This window comes from Lagopus muta, chromosome 7, assembly GCF_023343835.1.
Source record: "Lagopus muta isolate bLagMut1 chromosome 7, bLagMut1 primary, whole genome shotgun sequence".
Taxonomy (NCBI): Eukaryota; Metazoa; Chordata; class Aves; order Galliformes; family Phasianidae; genus Lagopus; species Lagopus muta.
Genome location: NC_064439.1, coordinates 9003900 through 9019931, shown reverse-complemented (window position 1 = coordinate 9019931; position 16032 = coordinate 9003900). Strand labels below are relative to the sequence as shown.

General features: G+C 38.1%; 1 protein-coding gene across 6 annotated transcripts in view; it reads left to right on the top strand.

The window, feature by feature from the left end:
• PTPRN2 (protein tyrosine phosphatase receptor type N2) overlaps nucleotides 1-16032 on the top strand; it is a 617090-nt gene that overhangs the window by 572033 nt on the left and 29025 nt on the right. For 4 of the 6 annotated variants that reach the window (XM_048951018.1, XM_048951017.1, XM_048951019.1 and 1 more), the window contains exons 17-19: nucleotides 2902-2979; nucleotides 14594-14713; nucleotides 15811-15977. In XM_048951018.1, coding sequence (XP_048806975.1) covers nucleotides 2902-2979; nucleotides 14594-14713; nucleotides 15811-15977 — 365 coding nt within the window. Of the gene's footprint in view, nucleotides 1-2901; nucleotides 2980-3795; nucleotides 3829-12789; nucleotides 13427-14593; nucleotides 14714-15810; nucleotides 15978-16032 lie in introns of those variants that run through there. The other 2 variants (XM_048951022.1, XM_048951021.1) reach the window with 2 other exon arrangements.

Here is a 16032-nt window from a genome sequence, read left to right as displayed (position 1 = left end):
AAAAGGCTGTTCCACCAATTCTGATGCCAGTCATGTGAACGTTGTGCTTGAATGGGAACATGAAGCGAAAAAATCTTGCTTTTTTTTTTTTTTTTTTTTTTGAACAATTACAGTTAGGATGATTTCTGAAGGATTTTCCTTAGTAAAATATTAGCAAGCAGTTGATTTTTCACTTTAATAATACTCAATAGTATGAAACCTGCTGTTCAGTATTCTTGAAGAATTTTCTGCTTTATCTTGTGATGTGAGAAATCTGAGGGATCCTTGCCTGGGGAAAAAAAAAAAGCCTTTTATTTGATCCTTGATTAGTTACTTTAAAACCTGTTACTGACTATTATTTTTCTATTTGAACTTCTGTTAACTTTGATAGATGGCCTTGGTGACCTTGAGAGAACAAAAAAGACCATAACAAAAATACTGAAGAGCTGTCCTTTATTGTCACGTTAAAACTGAATGTGATTGGTTGCACTTGGCTCAAAATACATGGCCTTAAAACAGTCCATAAAATAGAAAATTGATGAAACCAGGAATTTAATTTAATTAGTTTAATCTTTGCTGTCATTTTTGTTCAGTTAAAGATCATTTAATAGTGTGCTGAGGCTTTCTGCCATCTTCTGCTTGCTCCAAGCAAGAAGAGTTTCTGCTCATAATTGTTCTCTGCACAACACAGTGTGCTTGGAATGCAATAATTGTAATTGCCTTTTGAATTATTGCTAAACTGCTGATACACTTCACTACTCTGTGCTTATTGTAATGTTTGCCGTGTTCCAACAGCACCTTTGTGACAGGGGCTGATTAATGCTGAAATGCCAAGATTGGCCTATTCCTGAGTCAACCAGCTGAATGGTGACAAGTATTTCCTCCACGACAGCACTATTTGCATCATCCTTGATTTCTTCTGCCTTTGTTTTCTGGCATAACGAATTTGCTTTAAGGATAAATTAAGCTCTTATTTTTATAAAGTTTTGTGTTTCACTGTTGGTTATGTTTCCAAGTCAGATTCTTGAACTCTTGACAGGTGGCATCATTTTCAAGTAAGCTGCATGCATGCACACTAGTTTCCATGGGGAGCAGTACATTCTTGTTGGTGCAGGTTACTTTTTGTAAGCCAAGATTTTTAGTTACGGTGTAGGAAAGCATTTCAGTACATGACTAAATCACAGGATTCAAAACAAAGTATTTAGCCATAGAGTCGTCGTATCATAGAATGGCTTGGGTTGGAAGGGACCTCGAGGATCATCACGCTCCAAAGCCCCTGCCACAGTTAGGGTCACCAACCTACATATCTAATGCTAGACCAGGCTGCCCATAAGGAGAAATAACCTTTAGGCCTGCCTTTGCTTAATCACATCTGTTGTTGTTTTCAGTGTCCAATTCAGTGCCTCAAATGTAAGAGAAAGCAAAACGCACAGAAAGGTGCCCAGTTTGAAATGGTTTGTAAGTTTCTACTAATACTGCTTTCTGAAGAAAGTTATTTACTACTGGGTATTTTGAGATTGGGGGAAAATGTCCTGCTATCAAAATTGCTTTTGTCAAGACGCAAGGCTGAAATTTGTTCTGAGCGATTGCTTGTTGTGAAGAGTTGTTTGCTGATCAGAGAAGCATCTCAATGAAGCTCAGAATAAAATGAAGGTATTACATTCTGGTCAAGGTTTCTGATAACTGTGGGTGGTGAATTAGAAGTAAGCTTTTATTCAGTGGCTTCGTTTTACCTGTGTTGTGTTGTCATGGAGAATTTTAATATCAAGTCCAGTTTAATTATACATCAGAAAATTAGAAGCATTAAAGGATTCTCTTCTTTTTTGCAACATTCATCACATTGTTGTTCTGTTAGAATAACTTACATCTGTTCTTTTATGGTTCTTCCCGCTTTTATGTGCATATAATTATGAGGTGCCTTCTTTTATGCTGACATGTACCATCACTGAACATTTTGATAGGCTATGAATAAATTCAGGAGATGCCTGTTAATTCAAATGTGTCTCACATTCATTCTTATTCAGATCTTTACTTATAGAGCAGAATCATGCATTGAGACAAATTTTGCCTTCAGCTACATGGGTGTAAGTTAACTCTTGCTGTTTTCAGTGTCTTTCTTCTTTATGTTTGAAGTTTTGTCTTGCCTAGTTCAGGGTCGGAATGAGTTTGTTTGTTTTTTAATCCCATCAGCAGATCTTCTTTTTCAGCAGAATGGTTCCTGTGATTTAGAACCAAGAAAACCACCCATCGGTTAGAAAACGTTCATTGTAACACACTAATCCTATTTACTCTTCACGGCTTTGTTTCTTAGATTCTTTATTTTTTCTGCTCAGTGAATTTTCTGCTCCTTGAATTAAATGTTATAATTAAGGTCTTTAGGCAGAACTACTTCTGTTGTGGGCAAATCCATGCATTTAGGCAGCTCAGCTAACCAGAAAAAGCCAGAAACTGAATTTGTTCCCCATTTTTGCTTTTTTTTTTTTTTTTTTTTTCTTGAGTTACATGAGCCCTTGACTGGCATAGTGGAAATGAAGAACATTTTTAAATGTTTGGAGGATTCTTAACACTCAGTGTAAAACAAAACAAAAAAAAGAGTTTCAGATGGCTCCTAGGTTGCTATGAAACCACAGTGCTGACCTCAAATGCCTTTGTCAGCTACCGTAAATGATCTTACACTGCATATTGAAGACACAGGACATTGCTCATCACGATATTCATGTGGTACCATCAGTCTTTTGTGGAAAATGGTCTCCTCTAGGCATATAAATAGAAATGAAGTTCTTGCTTGCCAGTGAAGAATGGAGGGATGTAACAGGCCTTTAGGAAGTCCTTTGTTAGTGCCCCAGTGTACTCTCTGTTTGTAACACAGCAAAGGATTTTCCTTCAACTAAATCCAGTCTGTGTTCTCCTTCCTGATTTCAGATGGACCACGACCCCCGAAACCCGGCCTTTATTGCCACCCAGGGCCCTCTCCCTGCTACTGTTGCTGACTTCTGGCAGGTAAGTTAAACATCTATTTGAAAACTGATTTTATATTGCAAGTCAAATGTTTTGTTGTGTAAAATCTGTTGTATTTGAATTACGATAGTAACTCAATACCATAGCTGAAATATCTTCTTAAAATCTAGTTGGATATTAAAAACATTTATGAATGTGAGAAGCCCTTTGAAGGGAAGAGTTGATCTAGAAATTATATGGAAAAACCTGTGGTCAAATTCTTCATATTTTAATGTCAAACTTGACCAGATCTCCATAACTAAACTGCTGTCACATACTGAGTGATTTTCAGAGGTCTTGACCCTGTTAAGAGCATAGTCACAAGTCAGTTCCACCTCCAGATCAAAGAAGACCCGGCACAGTGAGTTGTGAATTTTTGCACCAAAACCTGTTTTTCACATGCCCCAGTTCTCCACAATGCTTTAGTGCTTGTGCATTTTCCCTCCCACAGGTAGTTGAGTTAAATGCTGAGTTAATATCCTTCTGCATGGAGTAAAGTGGGTCCATACCTTTTTTGCTGGGGTATAGGCAATAGTTACCAATGCACAAATAGGAGTGTTAGCATGCAGCCTTTTCAACTGCTTATGCAGCTCTCTGATGCAAACACACACACGGCCAGGCTGAGTGCCAACATTACATGCTGTATGTATTCCTTTGAAAGTGTAAAAGTTTGTCTGAAAGCTTATGGAAGCCGATTGAGTAGAAAATGTTACAGCTGACTTGAGCTTATCATCAACATGAGCATATGTTTTTATTTTATTTTGTTTTGAAGAGAGAGACTATTTAAGTACGTATTTCAGAAAAGCTATTGTGATTTAGGAACTTCCACTGAGTTGAAATCACCTTCGTTCTTCATCTGCACCAGTAGGTCTGTGAGTATCAATTGGACCCTACTAAAGATAATCTTTATGCTTTTCGTAGCATAATTCCCTACTGCTTCTCTGATAGAAGAGCAATCAGGAGATTTTCAGATCGTTTGTTTGACTTTGAGTGTCTGGGTATTTAAATACTCAACCTGAGGTATTTGGGGCCTTGTTTTTAGAAGTGCGGAACAAATGCATTCTGCTTGAAGTGAGTTGAGCTGCTCTTCCGGATTACATTTTCAAGTACATTGTGATTTTTGCCATCTATGTTTGGTAATTAGACACAGTTGAGGAGACTGATTCTTTTTTTTTCCTTGATGAGAGCGTTCCTGTATCAGGCATGCTACCTGATAATGTGTCCTTAAGTAAACAAGCAAAATCAAATACCATGTTAGAGCATGCAGTGCTATTTTAAGATCCCTTTTAATTGTATTTTTCTTTCACATTTATATGCTTATATGTTGTATATTTTTACCTGTAGCTTTGTCTTTACTATTGAGAAACTCTGTTCTCATTTTTAAAGACTTTAAAAGAACAAATTGTATGAAAGCATTGCGGCTCACACAGAAATCAGAATTAATCATACCAACATTGTGTAAAGGAGATATTTTGTTCTTCTCCTATTCTGATTTGAACAGTTAGACAACCTGCTTGCACAGACGTGGTGACCAAAGCTGAAACTTTATTTCTTTGTTCTGTAATCCAAGCCACTTCCACCCAATTCTGTTCTTAAAGATCTCTTTTGACCTTTTTTCCTCATGCTGCTTGTGATTTTATTTTCCTTCACTTTCCTTTTGCTCTTTTTAGTTGTATCTTCTCCCTGCAATCCATTGGTGACAGATCACCCCCTCTTCCCCACCAGATTAGTTGTACTGAGCACCAAGGAAATCATCTGGCTGCCCTGATTCACTCCTCCTCTGTGAAGCTGTGTCCATTCTTGATGTGATGTACTTCTGTTGGTTTTTCTGATGGTTCCATTGAAAAGTGTTTCTTCATTTTGATTATATCTGTCACTTCAACATAGCTGTGTCTGTTGGTTGTTCCATTACCTGCTTTTTTTGGTCCCATCAGCATTGGGTAAATCACATTCCATGCTGCTTCATGTCCCAAGCTTTGTTACCTGGCCCAGGCTATTAACCAGGTGTGATAAATGCACTGAGACTAACTCCTTGCATAGCATTTTTTCAATAACCACTAAAATGCAGCAAGTCTATTGCAAAAGTAAAAAGCCGTGGCTTGAAGTTACTGCCCTTCATGTCCAGAAGCAGGAGCTGAGATTGCATCCATTTTTCACCTAGCAGTAGCTGTATAAAGTAAAGTAAGGGGAACTTGCCATGGAGAGCAGTATTAACTCCTTTTAGAGCAGAATCCTTTGATGTTTACTTGAATATGATTTTCTGTAGTTTATTCAGATTGTGGTGCTGCCGCTAGGGATTGTTTAAAGGCTCAATTATTCATTTCTGTTACGTTGTCTTAGTGGTTCTCCTCCCCTTCCCTCCACTCAAATCAGCTGGTGCTGAGCTGGGCTGCTTGTTCCCCTTCTGCATGGTCAGTGGAGCAGTTTTCCAACTGACAGTAACAACAGTGACCAACTCCACAGTAGAGAGACCTGGGATCATTCAGCTGCTCATTGTCTAAATGCACAATGCTATGCTTTAGCAATTCCAACAGAGACTCTTGGAGCTTGGCATCGCTTTCATTGCCAATATTTACTAGATCTATTGCTTCCTCTTTTTGCAGACAGAGACTTAAATCCTATTTGCACGGTGAGCACCAGCCACTCTGCTTTTCCTTGGCTGTCAGACTACCCCAGCAAGAAGCTAGTGTAATTGCTTCCACTTCTTTAAGCAGTTCAAGCTGTTTTCAGGAAAACACTTGTCTACAAATATTTGTTTAACTTGAAAGTGTAAAACTACTTCTTGGCATTTACAGCACAACTAATATCCATCATAAAATCCGGACTGTTCCTGACCTATCTTAATTAGGTTCAGTGCTTACTTCCAGACACTCCATTTCTAAACTTAGTTTCTCTTAAACCTGGATTGAACTCTTCTAACAGTCAGGCATTGTACTTATTTTGTGGATTTAGCGTTAGACCAACATTTTGTTGCTCTGATGGACCAAATGCATGTTATCAGAGGGATAAAGCTGTAGTTACTACTGATTCTCTTTTTCCAACATATATGTGTGAAAAAGGAACCAAATTCCTTAACTCAAACACTGATCTGCAGTGCTTGCTCTTGTGCATCTCTATGTTCTCTGTATTACAGTGTTGTTACTCACATTCATTATCTCCATTTAAGACCAAACTGATTAGTTTTGGATAATCCTTTTTTTCCTAGTTCTGTTGTCAGGCCTCTGTAAAACCAGATATGTTGATCCAGTGCCCAGTATTTTTGTGCAAGTGCTCTTAGAGACTCAGCAGTCAAATTCATATTTACTGCTTTCACATTGCCCAGACCTGAACAGGGATCATGGTCAGTTCAGTGTCTTCTCTTTCCCAGTGTGTGCAAAGCTTTTAAATCAGTCATTGATGATGCTTTATCCAAGCTTATCTTGTTTACCATTGATAAGCAGATCCAGGCCTAGTACCCTATGAGGCTGAAAGAGGACAAGTTTCAATCTTCTCACTATTTTATTTTATTTTTTTTAAATATTATTTTTGGTAAGATACGGAAGAAGAGCAAGTATTGTTCCTTAGTACCATCTCACTTCAGCCACTAGAGCTGCTGATCAGACGTAGCATTTTCTGAGCGTGTTTCTGTTCTGTAAAATTTGGATTTTAAAGTTAGCTGGAGAGAGATTTGCTTAATGGAAGTTATTATTTCAAAGAAGCAGTCTTTGAGCTGGAGATACCCCCACACTGCTGTATGGGGATTATTTTCAAATGTTTTTCAAATCAACTTGAGGTCATAAGAAGAATAATGCTAAAAAAAAAGTCTTACTGTGGCTTTTCTGATGATGCAAAGCCACTTCCAGGTATCAGAGTTCCCTCCAGTCTACTTCTGCAGCTCCTTACATCATTACCACAGCTCCTGTCAGCCAGCAAGACCCAAGTTAGTTCTAACTTCCCTGATTTACCTTTTTCTTTGAAAACTTTCTAGCCTGCAGCAGATGTGTTGTCAGTCACCTCATTGATCTGTTTTGCCACAAGGCTTCCTAATCTGTCTGGATTCCCTGTGTTTGTAGCTCAAGCAGAGATTTCATCTCTGCCTGCATGTCATCTCTTAGACTGTTCTGGAAATTTTCCAGCCACTACTTAATTAATTTTGAAAAGCCTCCAGCTGATTTAGGCCTTCTTTTAATTTCATCTGGTCTTGATTTCATCTCTCTTTACCAATTACTATTTCTGAGATATACCTCATTCATTGATTGTATTTTGGTTCAGTGGGAATTCCACCTGACAGTTCCATTTCTTGAAGACAGGATGACTCTTCTCACACGGTTTTAATCCATTTTTACCTGAGTGGTTAAACAATTTGCCGGGTCTGTGTGTTGTTTTCTTCTCAGCTGGAAAGAGAATTCATCATCAGGACAGGTTTTTGCTTTGATACAGTTCCATTTTATTTACAAAAGAAGTACAGAGTTTTATTTCTTTGAACAGAAATAAATAGAGGCAGAATCAAATGAATTCTTTTTTTCCAAACCTCATTCACCCAGTGTTTGGCTCCAACCTTTCTTTTGGCTTTTCTTATACCAGGACCACAATACTAGTTTGTCAGCCGTGCCGTGGTTTCTTTATTCCTTTTACATGTTCTTCCATCTTATCTTGATTAATCTTGCCTTTATTAATGGCTCTCTCTGCATTAAGCATATCAGTTTCTGGAAAAACTCACAGGTCCATATGCTTCCTATTTCATTTGTTTTTGATGATAACTTCTGTAATTTCAGTTATCAAGCTTCTTAAAAGAGTTTGCTTGTTTCTTGCATTTATCTTGAATGAAAGGTGATGATTTTGTCCAGCAGCTTCAGTGAGACTTCACTCAGCTCTTTCACATAGCACTATGAAAATTCAACATCTCTTTGAACATAATTCAAAAGAAAGAGGATGTAGAACATTTCTGATCTATAACAAGTTTTCGCAGCAGGAGTTCCATGTTGTGAATAATTCTGGAGGCATAAAATTTTATTATTTTCCGTGTGTGCTGGGTTATAATTCCATGAAGTATTTGACATGAAGTACATGCCTTAAATTTTGAAGTATTCTGAACCAGGGATAATACGCAAGAAACAGTCCTAGGAGTTTGGGTATTTAGAGCTGACTGAAAAAAAATATTGTTCTTAATTACACCAGTTCTATAAATTGCATGTCTGCTAAAGTTCATGGCCTCCAAATGGAGATTTCTGTAGGAGGCCTTTTCTATCTTTTCTGTTCTGGGTAATACAGTCTTATTCTCCTTTTGGAATTGCTAGTGTCCCACGTTGTGCCTTGCTTTCATAAATCTGCCAACATCTGCCCTTCCCCTTTCTGGGGAGAAGCGCACTTTCACTTCTTTTTGATTTTATTTCACCACAGTAGGGGAAACAGTGAGAGGGATGAGGCAGTCCCTGCCAAGCAGCCTACTGTATGCCTCTTTATTTCCTTGGAAAATCAAATCAGATATGATGCTTATTTACATAAGTATTTGTTGCCTTTTTGTGATTTCCTGTATCCATGACCAATGTAATCAGCAGAGTATACGAACACCATAAACCTCCGTGAAAGGAATAGAGAAATACGACTTTCCTGATTTTGCAGAGAAGCAATAAGGTTAAAAGCACCTACAACAATAAGCCGTAAGATTAAATAAACACTTGTTTGGACCAGAAAATTCCCAATCTTTTACCTGAAAAGGTGCGTAGCTCAGGATAGATCGTTCTCCCAGAGTCTTCCCTCTGGAGATCTGGCAGTGATGGAATCACGTGTGAACAGCTCTGAGTTCATCATAGAACCAGGACAGAATGCAGGTGTTGACCGTTTCAGGTTAGGATATACTTCCAGGAAGAAAAAAGAACATTCACCTACATGTTCTGAATCAAACCCATGCTTTTCATTACATTCATTACATATTTCCTCTACTGTTGGCTAATACATGAAATATTACTGAAATTGAGACTATACTTCACTCTTCTTTTTAAAGACAAGCAGCTACTACTAGCTGAAACAAAGGTTTATGCTGCTGTGGTTGGGATATTCAGCTGCTCTTTTGATTATTTTCTATTTTTATTGCATGGCTATTAAATGTGAAGTGCAGAAAGAGTCCCAAGACCAAAGCCCTGATTTGAGCCCATGGAGTTCATTTGCTTTTCATTGCCCCAGTCTGCATTTCTTAGTTTAAAATTATTTTTATAGTATTTTCATATTCAAGAGAATATTGTCAGAGTTCAAAATTTGATTGTCGTTTTCCTCCCAGATCATACCAGCATGTTAAGAACACAGTCCTTGAATTGCAGTCTTGAAGATATGATAAATCTGTGTGTCTTTTTGCCAATACTAGCTTTTCCCTTCCAGTTTTGAAGTTCAGAAAAAACAAAAAGAAAGTAGTGTCTGGTGATTGTTTCCCGTGAAAAAGGATTACTCATCAGGATCTCCAAGGGAAAATCCCCATGGTCAGAAGTCCATGTGGTTGTAGCTTAATGTTTCTCCTTGCAAAATCTGTGTTCTGGGCCTGTGGGTTAAGTAAGCACAACTGCAGCAGACCCTCTCCTGCTCTCACTGCTGGTTTAGATGCTCCCAGTTCAGCATGTATTTGGAGCACTGAAATTAATTTAGAGACTAAATTATTTTTTGGTATTTTGTTCTTCTGTGCAGAACATTCTGCTTTCAAGCAGTTTTGGCTCCAAAGTTTTATTTTCCTTGCCTGGGAAGGGACTTTCTCCATGTCTACTCAGTTTTCACCTTCAGAAAGAAGAGCGCATGAAAAGACACAGAGTAATTCATTGTGTAAAATATGCATATTTTAATTTAATAAGAGAAAAACAGTAAGGGAGAGAGAGGCACAGAACAGTAGCCCCTAGAGCTCTGGTAACTTATCAAGCTACGTGAAATAAAATACAGCATTAGGAATTCCATAAGCATTCAGTACAGCTGTGTGAGCTTACCATGCTCACTTCTAATTACGGCTCAGGTCAGAGGAAGTACTTAGAAGTGGTCCTTTCAAAAATTCTGTCCCTTTCATTTTTATATTCCGTCTCTCAGATGCTGAAGTGAAAAGTTAATTCCTGGCAGTTCTGTGAGACTGTCCCTCTTTAGGGTGGTTTTGTCAGCAGTGCAATAATAAAGGAAGTATTTAAATACTTAAATCGTTTACTCATAAAGCTCGAGTTATCAATCTCCTGTGAAGAAGAAGAAGAGTAGTTCATGTTTCTTGGGCACAGCAGGAGTTACTGCAACACGCAGCCAGCTTGAGTTTGCCCTCCTCAATGGTTTCCGAACAAGTGTTGCTGCAACAGCAGAAATGTAGCACAGGTGGTATATGGAGCAATTTGCATTCACTTCATGTTTTAAAATGCCTTTCAAACTGCAATTTTTAATTAAACATAGATTATTGACAGCTAATTGTTAAAACTACAGATCTACTGAGCTGTTTGGCACACCTATGGATTCGTAAATGGACAGCAGGTCTTGGTTTTAAAATATTCAATAAATACCATTTTCCACAACACGTTTCCTATTTTTAGTGGAGAACCTGAAAGAAATCACAGTGGAGATGTGTAGAGGATGTACGTAATCTATTCATGTAAGGTTTAATACATTACTTTGTTGTTGTTTTAGGAATTGTTTTTATCCATGTTAATTTTTTATCATCATTAGAAATGATTTGGTTTTTGTTTGCTTGTTTATCCAAACAGCTGCAGTGATCAACTATTTGGGGAGTTAAAAGACTGATACTGGAAATCTCTTTCAAAACGCAACTGGTGTGCTTAAAAGGTTATTTTTAATTAACAGACTCGATTTAGTTGATTATCCCAGTTATTTTCTACTTTAAATCATTGCATTGTAGAGGCCTTTTCCACTAGTCCTGGCCAAAAGAACAGTGTCTGAATGGAACACATATCTGGTCATTTCCCCATCACTAAAATAAGAAAGAAAATGGCTAAAAAAAAAGAGGATTTGGGTTGGATCTATCATTATAAATTGAAGCTTCAAAGTGATCAAGTTTCTGAATTAAAAAAAGAGTTCATATTAGCCATCTAATTTACAAACGAACACAATTTTAAAACATACTAACTTTCAAAAGCTGGCGTTTTATTGAATTTGTGGTGGTTGTACCAGTGATTCTCCTGACATTTGGAAAAGCTATTTGGTGCTCCTTTGCAGTTTATACTAAACTTAATTCCTCCCAATGCAGAAGTCCTTTGTGTGGGACTGGCACGCTGCATAGCCGCAGCGTGGGGTCTCTACACGTGGTAGGTTTCGTCAACAGGGGATCCTGCAGATGTCAAATGTGCTTACTGCTCGTCTTTGGGCTGCAGGATTCAGCCTTTAATTTGCAATAAATGGGAAGGGATGGCATTTTTCTTGTCTGAGAAATGTTTTGAGAATGATGTGTACAGCAGAACCTCATTAGGGATACTTAACATAGCATGTAGGCTGAAGGTAGGCAAGTCACACAAAATTACTCCGTTTTTTCAGCAAAGTGTTTGTATTAAAACTCTGAGAAGTCTCTATTCAACATTTCTTCTCCTCTCAAGTCTTACTGTAAATTACAAACTTAAAACTAACTGTGCTAAGCAATCTAATGTTTGATTATTTATTTATTTATTTTTAATATGGTTCTTTGCCTAGCAGTAATTAACACTTAAGAGTCTAAGACTTAATTTTGCAAGGCTCCACACAGATAGCTAAAAAGAAAAGCCTCGGCTCTGGCTGTGAGAACCTTACATTCTCTGTATTCTTATATTGCATGAAGTGGCTTCCTGTAAATTGTGCAGTCATACAAAGTTCAGAACTACGTAAATTATTGTGAATTTGCAGTGGAACATCCTTCCTTGTTTGGATCCAGTTGAAATTTCCCTTTGGTAACCAGAGGCACTTCCCAGAGCTTGTGGAATGTTATATGGCCTGAGGCTATGCTACCTGCCCATGGCACCAGTCACTAGGGCCACTTTCTAGCACATGGCCATATCCACACCATCTAAAGCACAGCTGAATGCTGGGTGGTGGGAGCTGTTCCTGAGTCCATCACCGAGCTACAAATGGAGCAACAGACTGTGAAACTCTGTGAGCTGCCTTTTGCTCATCCCTCATCTGCTTCATTTAAAAAGCAATCTGGGTAACCACCTAATGATTGAATATTTAAGTTATTAAGGAGAAAAAAAGAGCAGTAGTGCTCTAGTCATAGCCTGTGAGTCTTGCTGAATGTCCCATCTCAATGATAAGCACAGGGTGCACTGACAATTGCTTGAAACAGGCATGTTGCCACTAGATTGTGTTACCTCCTTGATTTAGTAGGTTTGACTTTGACATTTTCACTCTATGACTGAAAAAAAAATATTATACTCCAGAGTAACTTTCAAATTGTTTGTTTAAATTAACTTTCATTTAGATTTATGCTTAATGAAATCTTCAGAGATGCAGACAGCCCCTGTCTAATGAAATGCTGTGTCTTTGAACCAATGAGCAGGGCTGCCAAACTGTAAGGATTCCTCTCTAAGCAAGTGGGCTTCTATAATGTTACACTTGGGTGGCACAAGCAGAGTGCTCGATGATTAGTTTATGGTCTAGATCATTGTATTTTTATTACACTCATAAAAACTGTGTTTCTCCTCATTTTCGTAATGGCTTCAATGAGCTTCTATACCTTCTAGAGGCACATTAAATTGTTATGTGATGAAAGTACTGATTTAGTGGGGCTAGTTTTAAAGTAAGATACATGTTTTGAATTCTGATTGTAGTCTGATTGCTGACTCGAAAAAGGTGAAACTACAACAGAATGAATGAAATCTGTATCGTTTTCCTTACATACAGTGAAGGTTGCCAGCTGTGACCCAAAAGGAACGCAGAGACAAAAGAAAATACAACTGATGAATCCACGTCAGTCTGTAAAATAAGTTGTCCATCAGTTTGAAGTATTTTGCAGTTCTTGCAGTGCTGTCAGTTTTTAGCAGGAGGGTGGGAGGATGGATTATATGGATATTTTGCGTTTTAAAATCTTTCCAAGGGGAAGGAAAAGAGAATTAAGATTACTTTTATTCCTTGTATTCAACTGCAATTTTTTTTCATGTGGTTCTCTCCAAAATCATAAATAGGCCTATTCTGTGCAAACCCTACATCAGTTTCTTCCAAGTGATTCTAAGCTGTTTTTAAAAGTTGTTTCCATTATGTTACAAAATGGGGAAAAAATAAGCAAGAAAAAATGTTATTTGTTTCTATATATTCAAGCTATTCTTAAAAGAAAAGGACAACATCATTATCCATGAATAGGAAACCTTTTTATTTGATATGTAATTAAAAAAAATAATCCTTGAATTGAATGTATCATCTCATCTTTGCACAGTTTAGACAAAGGCCTTTTTTGTTTACAAAATTTACATGTCAATACAGTCGCTTATAAATATTTCTGTGAAATAAACATAACCCTTCACAAAAAGAGCCGTTTACTCTTCATTCAGTAATTTCATATGCGAGCAAAAAGACAATGAAAGTTGTATGCAAATATAACATCAATGTACAGCATAATAATAACAGTTTTTAGTGATTATGCTGCTTGGTATTAATTCCTAGGAGCCTTTTTGTTCAGCCATGGGCTGTGTTTGGAACAGAGATGCGCCAGACCAGAGCATCTTGTTCTGCTGTTGGTGTGAGGCAGCCACAACTCCTTCCACTGAGATTCCTGTGCTCTGCTCTGTGGCTAGTCTGAGTTATTGAGATCATGCTGATGGTGAAGATGCAGCTCCCCTTCATTCGTGCTGTACCTGTGTCTGAGAGGGCACTGTCTGCAGCATGGCTTGGGCTTCCCTCGTGTTGCTGGGAGAGAAAGAAAAAAAAGAAGAAATGTAAGAAGGGAAGGAAAGGGTTAGGAAAAAGGGGAGAGGTTGAAAGAAAAAGATAGGAAAAAAAAATAGGAAGGAGGGAACAGGAAGAAACAAAAGGATGAATGAAGAAGAAAGTATTTCCACATTCGCAATAATTCTTTTCCAATTGTGTGAAAGGATGATTTCTCCATTTGAAAAGTTTTTGGAAGAAGATATTTGGTCAATTTATTTTTTTCCCTTGCCCTTTGCTTATTTCGTTATTATTGCTGAAGTGCAACTTTTGTGCCTCTTATGCCTCTTTCAGCAATGCAGCAGTTCTGTAGCTTTGGCTGTGTGGGAAACTGAGAAGAATCAGGGATGAGGACACACAGGTTTCAGCAAATGGGACTTTAGCAGGTCAACACACTGCTAATGGCATATCTGTGCTCTTTGGGTATTCAGCATCAAACACCAAGGAGCTGCATGTTTTGCAAGCATTGTTCAGTGCTTCCTTTGTGGATCTAAAAGTTTGGTAGAAAAGCATTTGAACGCAATACCAGGAACAAGGAGAGAATTTACAGAAGACGTGAATTGAAATCATTGGAAATTCTTTAATATTTCATGGATGCCTGCAAAATATGGTGCCAGTTTATTCAGGGATTTGAAAGCAGCTGCAGAGTAAAAGTGTCTAATGAAAATGAAATAAATTTCCTGTGAATGGAATAAATTTTGATTGTGTGTCTGAGTGCAGTAATTATACATGTCACGCAGTAATTAGGCAGTCACAGTGTGGCTATGGTGTCTTTCTTTGTCTGCAGATGGTCTGGGAGAACGGCTGTGTCGTTATTGTCATGCTGACACCCCTCACGGAAAGCGGAGTCAAGCAGTGCTACCACTACTGGCCCGACGAAGGGTCAAACCTCTACCACATCTACGAGGTACTGAGACAAAGCACTGGGTGTAAGCGGGACAGGAAGAGCATGGCTTCATTTCATATGGGGCAAAATGCCGTTTCATCTGGTCTAACCTGTACATCTTAAGTAGCCTCGGTTTGTCTTCGAGTAGTCGTAGATTTGCCAGAAATTTGGGTGGTTTTAATTGCCTGGTGGCTTGCACCTACTAACATCGTGAACTGAGTTACAGGGGAGTAAGGACAATGATTTTTTTTGTCTTTAAAACAGTCTTGCAAGTGGTTGATATACAGAAATGTATATTTATTTTTTATAGGACTAATAGTATTTTTAGAACTAGTGAATTATGCCTTAGGAAAGCCATATGTGTATGTTTGTAGAAAAGCATCCATATAGCTTTCATAATTAATGCTATCTATCTTTACCATTTGCCTCAGTCACAACAATGAATATACATTTTTATTTTCTGCTATACATTGCTAGCCCAAAATACTGTGTCATCAGTTTTGTTGAAATGTAGCCTTGACAATGGCTGTCGTGTTTTTCCAGCTGTCTGGCTGAGCAGAGGAAGAAAATAACACCATAGTGCCAAATACAAATAGGAAAATATCAAGGACTATTGCTATTTAAACTAACAAGTGAAAAAGCTTCCTTTCTGAGAAGACCCAGCTCTGAAAATAAGTTCTGTTTTTATGCTTATTTTTCTACATAGGTGAAAATTTGACTTTTAACTTCTCACATGAATTCCACTGTGAGATTTCTAAGACCGCTCTGGTGGGCTGAGCAATGCACGGTGGGCATTTCTGTGTGCACAGCATCTGGCAGGCTGGTGTATTTTTAGGCAGTGCCTTTTGCATTCATACAGTGTCAGGTTTCAATTTCGTGTTTTTTCCTTTCACATTAAAACTATCAGCATATTTTTTTAGTGTTCCCAACGAGATAGCAGAGGCAGCTAACCCCTTCCTGACACAACGGATTGCTAGAGAAAGTTATTTTCACAGCGATGCTCAATTTGATTATAAAATTTCCTGCAGTTCCTTCATCCAGGGCATCTTCCACCTGCAATTCTGAAGTTGTGGCTTGTAACTGCAATTCTTGATCTCCATTTGTTTTCCGGGGTGCAGGTAAACCTTGTCTCTGAGCACATCTGGTGCGAGGATTTCCTGGTGAGGAGCTTCTACCTGAAGAACCTGCAGACAAATGAGACCCGCACGGTGACACAGTTCCATTTCCTCAGCTGGAATGATCAGAGAGTTCCTGCTTCCACAAGATCGCTGCTGGATTTCCGCAGGTAAAGCACAAAGTATGGAAATTTATTTAAGACAATTCAAATCTGAGAAACTAAA